The sequence below is a fragment of the Coccidioides immitis genome (assembly GCF_000149335.2).
Source record: "Coccidioides immitis RS genomic scaffold supercont3.6, whole genome shotgun sequence".
In the NCBI taxonomy this organism is placed as follows: Eukaryota; Fungi; Ascomycota; class Eurotiomycetes; order Onygenales; family Onygenaceae; genus Coccidioides; species Coccidioides immitis.
The window spans coordinates 67,879-82,726 of NW_004504312.1; the positions used below are offsets into that span (position 1 = coordinate 67,879).

Genomic DNA, 14,848 nt, shown 5'->3' on the forward strand with positions numbered 1-14,848 from the left:
AACTATCACCAGAAGAGCATCATGTATATAAGAACACTTATTATCAGAGATCTGATAGACTTGTTCATTATGATTAATCTTCTTACTTATCTACTAGATACTTTTAAATCAGATACTTTCATATCTTGGTTACTTTTCATACTACTGAAGTTCTGTAATACTGTACAACTGTACCTGATTTTGCTACTCTTGAGAAGGCTCCATAATCTTGCTCTGACTCTGTTACATCTGCACAGAAACTCTTTGTCATCAGAGCAAGACTGCTAGCTTAACCAGAGCACCATTGAACTATTGATTACTATCCCAATCTGTTATTACTCACTGTGATACTCTTTGGCCCCTAAAGATTCAAGAGTGTCACACAAATACATAATAGGCTGGCTTCTTGCATATCTTTGAGGAACATTTTCCATCTCTTCATCTGAATCTGCTAGACTATTACTGAACTGCTTCATTCCAGGTCTCATAAAATACTTCTTTAATCTGCTTCCTGCAATAGATTCTTTGATTTCAGTACCATCTAACTCTGCAAGGTGATAGGAATCTAGTTCTTGATTGGCAGACTTAACCCTATAGAGTTCTAGCCATTGAAAGTGCAGAATGTTGTTCCTAGACATATTCTGTTCTTTTTTAATATTGTGAAGTAAGACAAGATCTCTGGATTGAAGAGGGTTGATCTGAATATTATGTGTATCATCAAAGTATTTCTTATTCTTAGCATGCATTTGAAGCTGATGATGTGCTGCTTCCAGAACATTCTCATCTTGTCATTCAATTTGATGTGCATGCATCAGAAGAAGATCTTCAGTTATTTAAATGTTTTGTCATAAAATTGTTTGCCAAGTAGAAATCTTGAGTTTAACTGGAAGAACTGCCTTCTGGCCCATTAGCAATCTATAAGAGAAGACACCAGTACTAGCCTTAGTTATCATTTGATCTGCCATCAGAATTGCAGAAAGATGTTTAATTCAATCCCTTTCAGTATTATTGGTGACTTTAGCTAATTCATCAGCCAAAGACTTATGACCAACTTCCACCATACCATTTGCAGAAGAATTATAGAGTGAAATAACAATATGTTTGATATTGAATTTCTTCAGTAAGGTTTCCACAACATTCTTATTCTCTGGTCCTTCATCCATAACAAATTTGGCAGGCAGGCCCTATTGACAGATGATATTCTCATAAAGAAATTTGGCTACAGCTTCAGCTGTTACCTTCTTTAATGCTCTAGCTTTCACTCATTCAGTGAAGTCACATCTTGCAACAACCAAATAATTTTGTCCTCAACAGAAAGGCATGTGTTTGATATCCATCTCAACTTTCTTCTAACAGATAGAAGTTCAGGTAGAATGAAGCTCTTTACTTAATCTTTGTAAATCTCTTTATTAACATTAAGAATAGTGCTTCACATAAGCAGATACATCTTTATACATTTCTGACCACCAGTATTGAGCTTGTAAGATAGAGTATGTTTTCTCTTGTTCTTTATGGCCAAATTCATTGTGCATCATGTGTAAAATTTGTTTGTGTTGTTCTTTATTGTCCACAACACATCTTAGAGACACACCAGATCCTGCTTGTCTAAATAGTTGATTGGCCTCCACCACATATTTAATTGCTTTCTTTTGGAATCTCATGTACTCTTTTCCTTCCATGCCCAATAATTTTGATAGAGTGGTTAGATATTATGCAATTTTCTCTGATTCTTCTGAATATGTAAAGTCCAGTATCCTAAGATCTTCACTATTGAGAGCTCAGCCAGCTAAAACTCTTATAGAATCCATAAAGACAAACAGATCTTTATCTTCTTCAGATTCAGGTTGTTCCCCAGTATCTAGTTCTCAGCAAGACAGTCTGTCAGCAGCTGTATATTTCATCCCAGGAACATGTTTAACAGTAAAGTCAAAGAGGCATATTTAATATTCAATTAGTAATCAAAGCTTCTGAAGCATCTGTAGCAGTTCTATTAAGTTAGATGACAAGAGTTTTTGCATTGATTTCCAAGATAAAGGGTACTTTATAGATATAATGTTGAAATTTCTTGAAGACTTTCAAAACAGCTCTGCATTCTTGTTTGCCAGCATCATATGTTTTCTCTGAATCATTCCATACTCCAGATTTGTATTGTGTGGAATATTGAGCCCCTTGTTGCTTCTGAATAATGCATTCTCCCCATTCTAATTTACTGGCATCAACAACCACAGTAATAAGCAAAGGATCTTGTCCATAATTGATTGAAAGAATGATAGAAAATGAACATAACTTTTCTTTCAAAAGCATAAAGATGTTCTTTTGCTCTTCAGTTCATGATTATATAATGTTTTGTTGAAGCAGATAATGTAAAGATTTAGTTATCCAACTGTAATACTCTATAAGTATTTAGAAATATCTAGCAAGCTCTAGAAATTCTTGTAATTCTGTAATGCTTGTAGAAGTAGGCCAATTCACAATTTTAGCTATCTTGACTTCCTCAGATTGTTGTCTGTCATAATTGCAAATTCATCCAACAACATTGACTCCAGACATGCAGAATTGAGATTTGGTGCTGGAGATTCTAGCTCCAGAGATTTCAACAAGCCATAGAACATAGTTCAGATTCTGCAGATAATCATAAACAAATCTTCTTATTTCTGGAAGGACTTCAGTTTCATCTTTAACACATAATTCTTTTACTTCAAGATCATTCATAAAGGCTTGAGCAATCTCTGAAGAAAACTTCTTATATAATCTTCATTATTCCATATTAGGCTTGAGCTGGCAAATTTGTTGCCTCTTGAACTAAAGTTGTATGGCAAAAGAGCTCAATAGAAGTTGCAATAGCTGTCATATCTCTGCTCTCTTTGACTAATGGAAAATTATTGTATTCAGAGAACAAGTTGCATAGGCTAGCCATAACAAGTCTGCTGAAGTCTTCAGTATATTCATCAGCATTAGAAGAAATAAAAGCATTTTGAATAGTAACTTTGTTGTACATATATGCTGTATTAACTAAATGATATTTGTCTTTCTGTTTCTTTGCAACCAGAAAATAGGGGTTGGTATATGAATTATGACAAGGCTCTAATGTTTTAGCTTCTAACTTGTTCTGAATGATTTTAATTAGCTTATCATGTAGAGCACAAGGAATTTGGTAAGTCTTAGTCTACCAAGCTTCATGAGACTCTGTCTTAATAACCTGCAGAGGCAAGCATTCAGGATGAATGCCATATAGATCTTTGAATGACCATGTCAACACCCCTTCATGTTTATAAAGAACTGATATGAAAAATTCCTTTTTCTGACTTGTTAGTTTGAATCCAATTTTGACCTTCTCAATTCTCTTATTTGTTAGCTGTTCTCCAACAGGAAAGGATGCAATTCTAGACCTAATATGGTTGTCAAATTTACAATTAAACACAATATATTTCTTCTTGAAGTAATACTTATTCAAATAAACATCCACCCAATTATCTAGGCCTTTCAGTTTGCTTCCATCAGATTTTCCAGATACTAATGGCCTTATCTTATCAGCTTTCTACTTATAAGCAGTGCACTATTATAAATTCTGTGGCACAACAACAAAATACACAGGATGATTAGATAACACCTGACAAGGCAGAATCACAGACTGTTGCAGAAGAATCTTAAGGTGAGGATCACATGACCAGCAATAGAACTGATAAGCTGACCAATCACACCAAGCATGATAGAATTGATCAGAGAACATAGCAGATGTATTATAATAGAATGGATAGGACAGCTTAGCAGAACTATCACCAGAAAAGCATCATGTATATAAGAACACTTATTACCAGAGATCTGATAGACTTGTTCATTGTGATTAATCTTCTTACTTATCTATTAGATACTTTTGAATCAGATACTTTGATACCTTGATTACTTTTCATACTACTGAAGTCCTGTAATACTGTACAACTGTACCTGATTCTACTATTCTTGAGAAGACTCTATAGCCTTGCCCTGGCTCTGTCACACCTGTATAGAAACTCTTTGTCATCAGAGCAAGACTACTGACTTAACTGGAGCACCATTAAACTATTGATCACTACTCCAATCTGTTATTACTTACTGTAATACTTTTTAACTCCTAAAGATTCAAGAGTGTCACATAAATATATAATATATTGATTACTCCTGACTCAGAAGAGGATACACCTGAGATCTCAGAGATTATGTACAAAGAAAAAACTTTCCACACCACATCAAAAGATAAAGATACAATTCCACTCTATGTCAAGATCTAACAGAATATAGGAACTATGTCTGCATCTAAAGCACTAGCCATTAATTGTTATGTATTTGTGTGACACTCTTGGGTCTTTAGGGTTCAAGAAGTATCACAGTGAGTAATAACAGATTAGAGTAGTGATTAATCGTCCAATGGTGCTCCAGTTGAGCCAGCAGTCTTGCTCTGATGACAAAGAGTTTCCATACAGGTGTGACAGAGTCAGGGCAAGGCTATAGAGTCTTCTCAAGAATAGCAGAATCAGGTACAGTTGTACAGTATTACAAGACTTCAGTAATATAAAAAGTAATCAAGATATCAAAGTATCTGATTCAAAAGTATCTAATAGATAAGTAAGAAGATTGATCACAATGAATAAGTCTATCAGATCTCTAGTAATAAGTATTCTTATATACATGAAGCTTCTCTGGTGATAGTTCTACTAAGCTGTTCTATCTGTTCTATTGCAATATGTCTGCTATATTCTCCAATTAATTCTATCATGCTTGATATGATTGGTCAGCTTATCAGTTTTATTACTGGTCACATGATTCTTATCTTAGAGTTCTTTTGTAATGGTCTGTAATTCTATCTTGTCAGATGTTATTTAATTATTCTGTATGTTCTGTTGTTATACTGCAGAATTCATAACATTATTCTCTTCTTTTACAGTGTATTGTCCTCAACTACTCTGCCTGTTGCTTTTTAGAGTATAAAAGAGTGTTTTCTCTTTCTTGAGTTTTCAGTTTTCTCTTGTCTTTCTTCTTAGTGAGTGTTCTCATGGTTTTCTTTTACCATATCATCTGCTTCTAATATTCACAAGAATAATCTTCTTTCTATTATTAAGCAATCTGGATTTGTGATGCTTTCTTCTTGCTCTTGGTGCTCTTTATTAGATAAAACTTGCTTAAAATCAAGTTATTCTTCTTGATATAGTAAATGTGTTCATACTGGTTACCATTGCATTCATAATGATGGTTCTTCTGCTGCCAATTGACAGAAATTATTTGAGACTCAGGACAAGCTTGAGCATGTCAAGCAAGAAAAACTCTCTTATCTTCTTCATCTTCAAAAACAGAAAAGCCTGCTTTATGACTGGACTGGTAAATTTCTTGAGTTCAAGTCAAAGTCTATAGAGGATTTGGAATGCCTTAAGAAGGAGAAGCAGAAAAGAGTGGCTGAACAGACAGAGATTCAGAGCCTGCTTGCTTTATTAGATAATTCTTCTTTCTCAGATTCTCATTCAGTTATCTTTGATTCATTCATTAATGCTCTACTGGATGAGAGTATTGTTGATGATACATTACAATAATTATTTAGACATTTCTGAGATTTTCTGGTGGTTTTCAGATATTTTCTGAGGTATTGTACTCTTTCTATTTCACTAGATAGTGAAGTTTTCCACTGATCTTCTGATAATCCAGTATTTATTTGACTTTGTATTTCTGTTCTTCATCAATCTTCATAAGTATTTCTTTAGTGTGTAACAGTGCTTTCTTCAATAATAAGATATGAAATACTGAATGTATTTTTATCTTTTTAAGTAGTTGAAGTTTGTAGTTGACTTTTCTGATTCATCTTATGATTTTGTATGGTCCCAATTTTTTGAAATCAAGTTTTTCACTAGATCTTTTAATTTTGATATTTTGTCAAATTAGAAATACTTTTTCCCCTTCTTTCAAGATTAGTGTCTTCTGGCATCTTTTGTTGTGATAGTGCTTTATCCTCTTATTCAGGAATTTGATATCTAGTCTTATCTGATTTTGCAGTTCTCATAGTTATGTTACTGTAAGTTCTGCTTCTTGAGCTTTTTATCATGCAATTCTTGATTATTTTTATATTTCTAGTTCCCTGCTGTAGTTCTTGTAGAATGGTGTCATTCCCATGATACTGTTCTTTGCTCTGTTGTAAGCTAATTGTGCCATAGACAGTAGCATAATTCAATTATTCTGTTGATAGTTAACATATTCTTGCAGATATTACTTCAAGATTTGATTCAATTGTTCTGTCTGTCCATCTGTTTGTAAATGATAGACTGTTGACATTTTTTGTTCAATTTCCAGTTGTGTCATTAACATTATCCAGAATTTGCTTGTGAATCTGATGTCTCAATCTGTGATTATCTCTTCTGGCATCCCATAGTTGATGAGTATATTTTGTAGTACCATCATTACTGTGTCTGGTGCTGTTGTTTCCTCTCTAAATAGTATAAAGTATCTATATTTTGTCAATCTGTTGATAACCACTAATATTAAGTTGTACTTCTTTTTTTTTATATTCTTTAAGTTCAGAAGTTTCATAATGAAGTCCATTGCTATAGATTTCTATAGTTCTTGCAGTTGCAGTATTGGTTGCAGTTTTTTATATAGTTGATTTTTGTTAGCTTTGCTTCATGCACATATCTTATATTCTTTAACATGTTGTTGAATATCTGTCTACATTTCTGGCTAATAATAAGTTCTTGTAATCTTCTTCATTATCTTGTTGATCCCAAAATGTTTTGAAGTAACTGTATCATGTTCTTGTACTATTACTTGTTTTCTGACTTCTTTGGATATGTATATCAGTCTGTAATATAATATTATTCCATCTTCTTTCTTGAAGTTTTTATTTTCTTTATTAATTTTTCTTGCATATTTGTCTTTTTTTATTGCTTTTTTAATTCTTTCTTCAATGTCTAATTCTTCTGTAATGATTCTTGTTGCTCTTAATGTCTGTTAATTCAGAATCATATTCTTTATTTCTTCTGATTCTTTGAAGAGTGTTCTTGAATCTTGTTCTTTTTTCATCAGATCTGATTTTTGACTTAGTGTGTCCATTCAGACATTCTCTATACCTTTGCAGTATCTTATCTTGAAGTTGTAGTGTATTAGTACATCTGTATATTATCTGGCTTGTCTTCTTGTAAGCTCTTTTGCCATTATAAAGTATTGCAGGTTGTTGTGATCTGAGATAATTTCTGTTTAGTATTGATTTTCTTGCAGTTCAATCTTTCATTTCTTTAGTGATGCTACTATTGCTAGTAGTTCTTTATTGTGGATATTGTAGTTCTGTTCAGCTGGTGTTATTGTTCTTGTATAACATGTGACTAATCTCAGTCTTTCTTGTTCATCTGGTTGTTGTAGTGTTCTTGCTATCATACAATCTAATACATTCATATTAATCACACATCTTCTTGTTAGATTGTAGTGCTTTCTCATTTCTTCTTTTCTGAATTTGTCTTTTATTACTTTAAACACTTGTTGGCACTCTGTTATTTATCTGAGTAGTTTGTCTTTCTTGAATAGCTGTATGAGTGGTTTTGCTTTCTTTGAAAATCTATGTATGAATTGTCAGCAGTAGTTTGCTAGTTTGTAGAATATCTGCACTTCTCTGACTTCTTTTGGTGTTGGCTACTGTAGTATTTTGTTAATTTTTTCTGGCTCTATCCATATTTCTTCTGTTGATATAATGTGTCTGAGATATCCAATTTCTTTCTTATGAAAGTCACACTTCTTCAGTTTTGCCAGTAGATTGTATTTCTGTAGCTTTTCTAGTACTTTCTTGATCTTTACAGTGTGATTCTTTCAGTCTTCTTTGGTATATATTACTACATCATCTAGGTATTTTGTTTCAGAATTTGTTTCCCACTTGTTGTCTTCTGTGATTTGTATCTGATGGTAGATGTCTTTAATATTAATTAGAGTAAATCATGTTACTTCTCTCAATCTGTCTTGCACTTTCTTGATTAGTGGTATTAGGTAACAGTTTTTGACTGTAATGCTGTTCAACTGTCTATAACCTATATATAGTTGTAGAGTTCTGTCTTTCTTTGGTGCAAACAGTATTAGATATTCTGCTAGTGACATCAACTCTCTTATGTAATCTTTCTGAAGATTATCTTTAATATATTTTTTCACTTCAGCTGATTCTTTTTTGTTCAATCTGTATATTGATAGTTTTGTTGGTTATTTTCCTTCTTGTAGCTTTATTTTGTGGTTCCAGAGTTCATGCTTTGGTAAGCTGTTGCTCCAATTTCTTTTCCTGAATATGTTGATGTATTTCCAAAATTCTTTTGGTAGAGTCTTTTTAATTTCTTCATTCTGGTCATTCTTTTGTACTTGTAGCTGCATCAAGTTATTGGGTTTCTTTATTATTTGATTCACTTTTTCATTATAGATTGGGTTTTTATAGGTCTCTTTAGTGTTAATCAATAATTCTTTATGTAATATCTCCTGATTGATCTGACTTATTATGGCCAGTATCTTGTCTAAGTTGTTCCTGAGTGTAAATTTCTGATCATGACTTTCTGGTTTGAGAGAGTATCTACAGTTTGTCAGCCTAATCTTTTCTTCTCACCAGTCTATTTCTGAATTGTGCTGTTTCAATCAAGAGTATTTCAAGACTATGTTATAGTTCTCTAGATTTGTCACTTCAAAACACACTTTCTTGTGGTGTTATTCTATTCTTATTTCAATAGAATATGTGTCTTCTTCAACTCTGTCCAGAGTTTCTACTCTCAGTCTTGATAACTGATAGAGATGTTTCTTTATTTGCTTCATAATGCCAGCTCATTCAGTGAATCTTCTGTTAATAAATAGTCCAGTTGCTTCTGAGTTCACTAGAACCATTATATGCTTTGATTCAAGTAAGATCATCATAACTCTAAGATGACAGGTCTGTTCATTAATAACTAACAGTTTTGCTCATCTATTCATGCTGCTTACAGGCTCTTGTTTGTGACAGCTTGCTTATTTCCTGAATTAATAAGAGTTGTCTTGAGTGTCTGTTTGTGTATTGTGCAATTTTCTTTATTAGTACAGCAGATCTTATGTATTTTTTTTATATACTTATTGTCTCTGCATTTTGCACAAGTTTCATATTCTTCGAAATCATGCAGGAATCTTGTCTTTTTCCAAAATCTCTTGTTTTTGTGAAATTCATATTGATATTCATACTTGAATTTATTGTGGCAAGAGTGGTCTGGTTCTTCCATCTCTTTTTGTTTTTTACTCTAGTGTAGTTCACATGTTATTATTACTAATAATCTGTTGTTTTCTTCACATGTCATTCAGTGTAACTGGTTGTCTTGAATCTGTAGTATTCTTGCTGTTAGATATTTTTTCTTTCCAGATATCATGCTTTTTATGAGACTGAATTTCTTCATGACATCTTCTTCATGTTTCTCAAATTCTAGTATTTCTCAGCTTATCTTTTTTTTCAGTTTTGATGTAGGTTTTTCTTTCTTGTCCAATCTATATTCTTTATTATTGCTGTTGTCTTGCTTCTGGATTGCTTGCAGCTTCTTTAGTAATTGTGAATAATATCTACTGTTCTTTTTACTTCAGTAAATAGAGCAATTATTCTTGTAACACAAGCTCTAATGAATTCTGGTGTAATCTGAATATTTCACATATGAGATATTCTGTAGATCTGGCATTTTTTATTCTTTCTTCTCAGTGTCACATCTGTAATACTGGCAATTTTTGATGTCACAACTATAGTTTCTATAATACATAAAGTCTTCTATAATCTGTATTTATTATTTGAACTTTTCTTGTTATTTCTGGTCAAGTTCACATGAACATCTATAGATTGAGTATTGGACATGTTTCTTGTACTTTAGATCTTGAATTTCATTTATTTTTTATTTGTAATAATATTTGCAGTCAAGTAGTTGAATTTCTCAATCATCACTTGGTTCATTTCTTATTCTCACATATAGTTCTTCACATAACTCTTATTTTTCATCATCTAGCTTGTTTCAGCATTTTGGTTCACTTTCTGACTGCTGAAGTAGCTTCAGATAAGCTTTCATAATTTGATCTTCAAATATCTTTCTGAATTATTGTTGAAGTTCTTCTTCAGTTTGCTCTTTCTGAGTTGTTGCTTAAAGATACTGTTTTACTTTAGAGTCTTCTTTATTTTTTTCTAAGATTACTCTGAGTTTCTTATCTTTTTAATTTGTCTTTTTTGCTCTGCATTATCTTGCTTGATGTTCTGGCTTGACATAATAGAAGTATAGTTTTTTCTTTTTTCTCTGTTCTTTCTCTTTCTTATTGAGAGTATCAAACTTCATTATATTCAGCTTTATGAGTGTATGTCTGTAAGAATCTAGTTATACTTGCTTGTTCTGGCCTCAATTTCCTATATAATTTAACAGGCTGGCTCTCTTTTATGGTGCTTTTTCTTGTTTTTCCATCTTTTGTTTATAAAGTCAGTTTCTGATTCTGACTGCCACTTTAATCATTTTAGTCAGAGTATGTGATTGTTTCTCTAATTATACTATTTTATCTTTGATCTCATCAAATAGTTCTTGATAGAAGATGTCAGCTAAGGCTTTGTTATTCCAATCAGTATTGATACAGACTTGCTGGAATCTCATAGTATAGTCTTGTGATGATATCTTTTATTATATGTGATATAGCTGCTGGACTGCTGCATTCTGTTCCTTAACTTCTTCAAAAGTGATTTTTAATATCTGAATAAAGATATGATAACTGTTAATAATCTTGAGCATATTATTATTCTGATCATCTTTATTTTTCTTGTAGTAATTTCACAGATAGACATTAAACCAATTGAATGCTGCTTTATAAAGATATAATACTGTCATCATTATCTTGTTCCTGTTGCTGTTGAGTTCTTTGTCTTTCATATTCATATAGATGTGTAGTTGACTCAAGAAAGCTTGTAATTTTCCTTGTTCATTCTTGAAGAGTTCTGGTGAATTAACTTTAACTTTATCTTTCTTTTCCTGTTGTTCAGTAAATGGAATGGCCATGATCTGAATCTCAAGCTGCTCATTATAATCTTTCAATTTATGATTCTGCTCTTCAAGTTTCTCAGTAATCTGTTTAAGCTGCAAGATTCTATTTATAAGGTCTTGAGTATTAATGACTGGTGCTTTGGATGCAGATATAGTTTCTATATTCCATTAGATCTTAATGTGGGGTGGGATCATATCTTTATCTTTTAATATGATGTGAGAAGTTCTTTCTTTATATGTAATCTTTGAAGTCTCAGATGTATTCTCTTCTGAGTCAGGGATGATCAATATATTATGTATTTGTGTGACACTCTTGAATCTTTAGAGTTCAAGAGGTATTACAGTAAGTAATAACAGATTGAAGTAGTAATTAATAGTTCAATAGTGCTCCAGTTAAGCTGGCAGTCTTGCTCTGATGACAAAGAGTTTCTGTGCAGGTGTGACAGAGTTAGAGCAAGACTATAAAGCCTTCTCAAGAGTAGTGAGATCAGATACAGTCATACAGTATTACAGGACTTCAGTAGTATGGAAAGTAACCAAGGTATGAAAGTATCTGATTCAAAGATATCTAGTAGATAAGTAAGAAGATTGATTATGATGAACAAGTTTATCAGATCTCTGGTAATAAGTGTTCTTATATACAGGATGCTTTTCTGGTGATAGTTCCACTAAGCTGTTCTATTCATTCTATTGCAATATGTCTCCTATGTTCTCTGATTAATCTTATTGTGCTTGGTGTGATTGATCAGCTTATTAGTTCTATCACTGGTCACATAATTCTTGCCTTAGAGTTCTTCTATGACAGTCTGTAATTCTGCCTTGTCAGGTGTTATCCAATCATCCTGTGTGTTCTGTTGTTGTGCTGCAGGATTTATAACATTAATGCTCAAGACCTTATGAATAGAATCTTGCAGCTTGAACAGGTTACTGAGAAACTTGGAGAGCAAAACTGTGAATTGAAAGACTATAATAAGCAGCTTGAGATTCAGATCATGGCCATCCTATCCACTGAACAACAGAAATAGAAAGATAAAGCCAAAGTCAACTTACCAGAACTCTTCAAGAATGAACAGAGAAAATTATGAGCTTTCTTGAGTTAACTATACATCTACATGGATATGAAAGGCAAAGAACTCAACAGTAACAAGAACAAGATAATAATAGTAGCATTATATCTTTACAGAGCAGCATTTGATTGATTTGATATCTATCTGCAGAATTACTACAAGAAAGATAAAGATGATCAGAATGATGACATGCTCAAGATTATTGGTAGTTATGACATTTTTATTTGAATATTAAAAACCACTTTCAGAGAAGTCAAGAAATGAAATGCAGTAGCTCAGCAGCTACATCACATATAATAAAAGATATCACCACAAGACTATACTATAAGGTTTCAGCAAGTCTGTGTCAATACTGATTGAAATGATAAAGTCTTAGCTGACATCTTCTATCAAGAACTATTTGATGAGATTAAAGACAAAATAGTATAATTAAAGAAATGACTATGCATTCTGATTAAAATAATTAAAGTGGCAGTCAGGATTAAAAATCAACTTTATGAATGAAATATAGAAAAACAAGAAAAAGCATCATGAAAGAGAACCAGCCTGTTAAATCACATAAGAAATTAAGACTAGAACAAGCAAGTACAACTGAATTCTTACAGATATACACCCATAGAGCTGGACATAATAAAGTTTAACACTTTTGATAAGAAAGAGAAAGAATGAAGAAAAAAGAAAAAACTATACTTCTATTATGTCAAGTCAGAATACTGAGTAAGATAATACAGAGTAAAGAAGACAGATCAAAAAGATAAGAAACTTAGAGTAATCTTAAAACAAAATAAAGAAGACTCTGAAGTGAAACAGCATTTCTGAGTGATAACTCAGAAAGAGCAAACTGAAGAAGAACTCCAATAATAATTCAGAAAGATATTTAAAGATCAAATTATGAAAGCTTATCTGAAGCTACTTCAGCAGCTGGAAAGTGAACCAAAATACTAAAACAAGCTGGATGATGAAAAATGAGAGTTATGTGAAGAACTATATATGAGAATGAGAAATGAACCAAGTAATAATTGGGGGATTCAACTACTTAACTGTCAATATTATTATGAATGAAAAATGAACAAAATTCAAGACTCAAAATACAAGAAATATGCTCAATACTCCATCTATAGATGTTCATGTGAACTTCACCAGAAACAACAAGAAGAGTTTGAATGATGAACATAAGTTATGAAAGACTTTATATATTATGAAGACTATAATTGCAACATTAAAAATTGCCAGCATTCCAGATGTGATACTAAGAAGAAAGAATGACAGATGTCAGATCTACAGAATATCTCATATATGAAATATCCAGACCATATCAGAATTCATTAAAGCTTTTGTTACAAGAATAATTGCTTTATTCATTAAGATAGAAAGAATAGTGAATATTATTCATAATCACTAAAGAAGCTGCAAGCAATCTAGAAACAAGACAACAATAATAATAAAGAATATTGGTTGGACAAGAAAGAAAAGCTCACACTGAAATTAAAAAAAGAGATAAGCTGGAAAATACTAGAATTTGAGAAATATAAAAAAGATATCATGAAGAAACTCAGTCTTATAAAAAGTGTAACATCTGAAGAGAAAAAATGCCTAACAGCAAGAACACTATAAATTCAAGACAACTAATTATACTGGATAATATATGAAGAAAACAACAGATTATTAGTAATAATAATATGTAAACAGCACTGGAGTAAAAAACAAAAACAGATGAAAAAACCAGATTACTCTTGTCATAATAAATTTGAGTACAAATACTAATATAAATTTCATAAAAACAAGAGATTTTGGAAAATAGCAAGATTGCTGCATAATTTAGAAGAATGTGAACCCTGTACAAGATACAGAGACAATAAGTATGTGTGAAGAATACACAAGATCTGGTGTACTAACAAAGAAAATTGCACAATATACAAACAGGTACTCAAGATAACTCTTGTTAATTCAGAAAATGAGTGGGCTGCCATAAATAAGAGTCTGTAAGCAGCATGAATAGACAAGCAAAACTGTTAGTCACTAATGGGCAAATCTATTATCTTAGAGTTATGATGATCTTACTTGAATCAAAGTGCACAAGAGTTCTAGTGAACTCAGGAGTGACTGAACTATTTATTTACAGAAGATTTATTAAATAAGCTGGCATTGTAAAGTAAATGAAAAAATATCTCTACCAGTTATCAGAACTAGAAGAAGGAACTCTGAACAAAGTTAAAGAAGAGACATATTCTATTAAAATGAGAATAGAATAATATCATGAGAAAGTGCATTTCAAAGTGACAAATCTAGAAAACTATAATATAGTCTTGAGATGCTCTTGATTGAAATGGCACAATTCAGAAATTGACTGGTGAGAAGAAAAGATTAGACTGACAAACTGTGGATACTCTCTTGAACCAGAAAGTCATAATTGGAGACCCACACTCAGAAATAACTTAGACAAGACCCTGGCTGTAATAAGTCAGGTCAATCAGAAGATACTGTGTGAAAAATGATTAATCAACACTAAAGAAACTCATGAAAACCTGACTTATAATGAAAAAGTGAATCTAATAATAAAGGACTCTAATAACTTGATGCAGCTGTGAGCACAAAGAGATGGCCAGGATAAAGAAATCAAAAAGACTCTATCAAGAGAATTTTGGGAATATATTAATGTATTCAGAGAAAGAAATTGGAGCAACAGTCTACTAAAGCATGAACACTGGAATCATGCAGTAAAGCTACAAGAAGGAAAACAACTAATAAAACTGTCAATATACAGATTGAATGAAAAAGAATCAGTGGAAGTAAAGAAATATATTA

The 14,848-nt window shown here is 32.0% G+C and overlaps 1 protein-coding gene across 1 annotated transcript; it reads right to left on the reverse strand.

Annotated features, from left to right (window-relative positions):
* Window positions 1-10,766: 10,766 nt before the first annotated feature.
* CIMG_13654 (uncharacterized protein) lies at window positions 10,767-10,991 on the reverse strand (the record flags this gene model as incomplete). The annotated part of the gene is made up of 1 exon (XM_004446214.1): window positions 10,767-10,991. The coding sequence occupies one exon, from the start codon at window positions 10,989-10,991 to the stop codon at window positions 10,767-10,769; it is 225 nt and encodes a 74-aa protein (XP_004446271.1).
* Window positions 10,992-14,848: the final 3,857 nt, after the last annotated feature.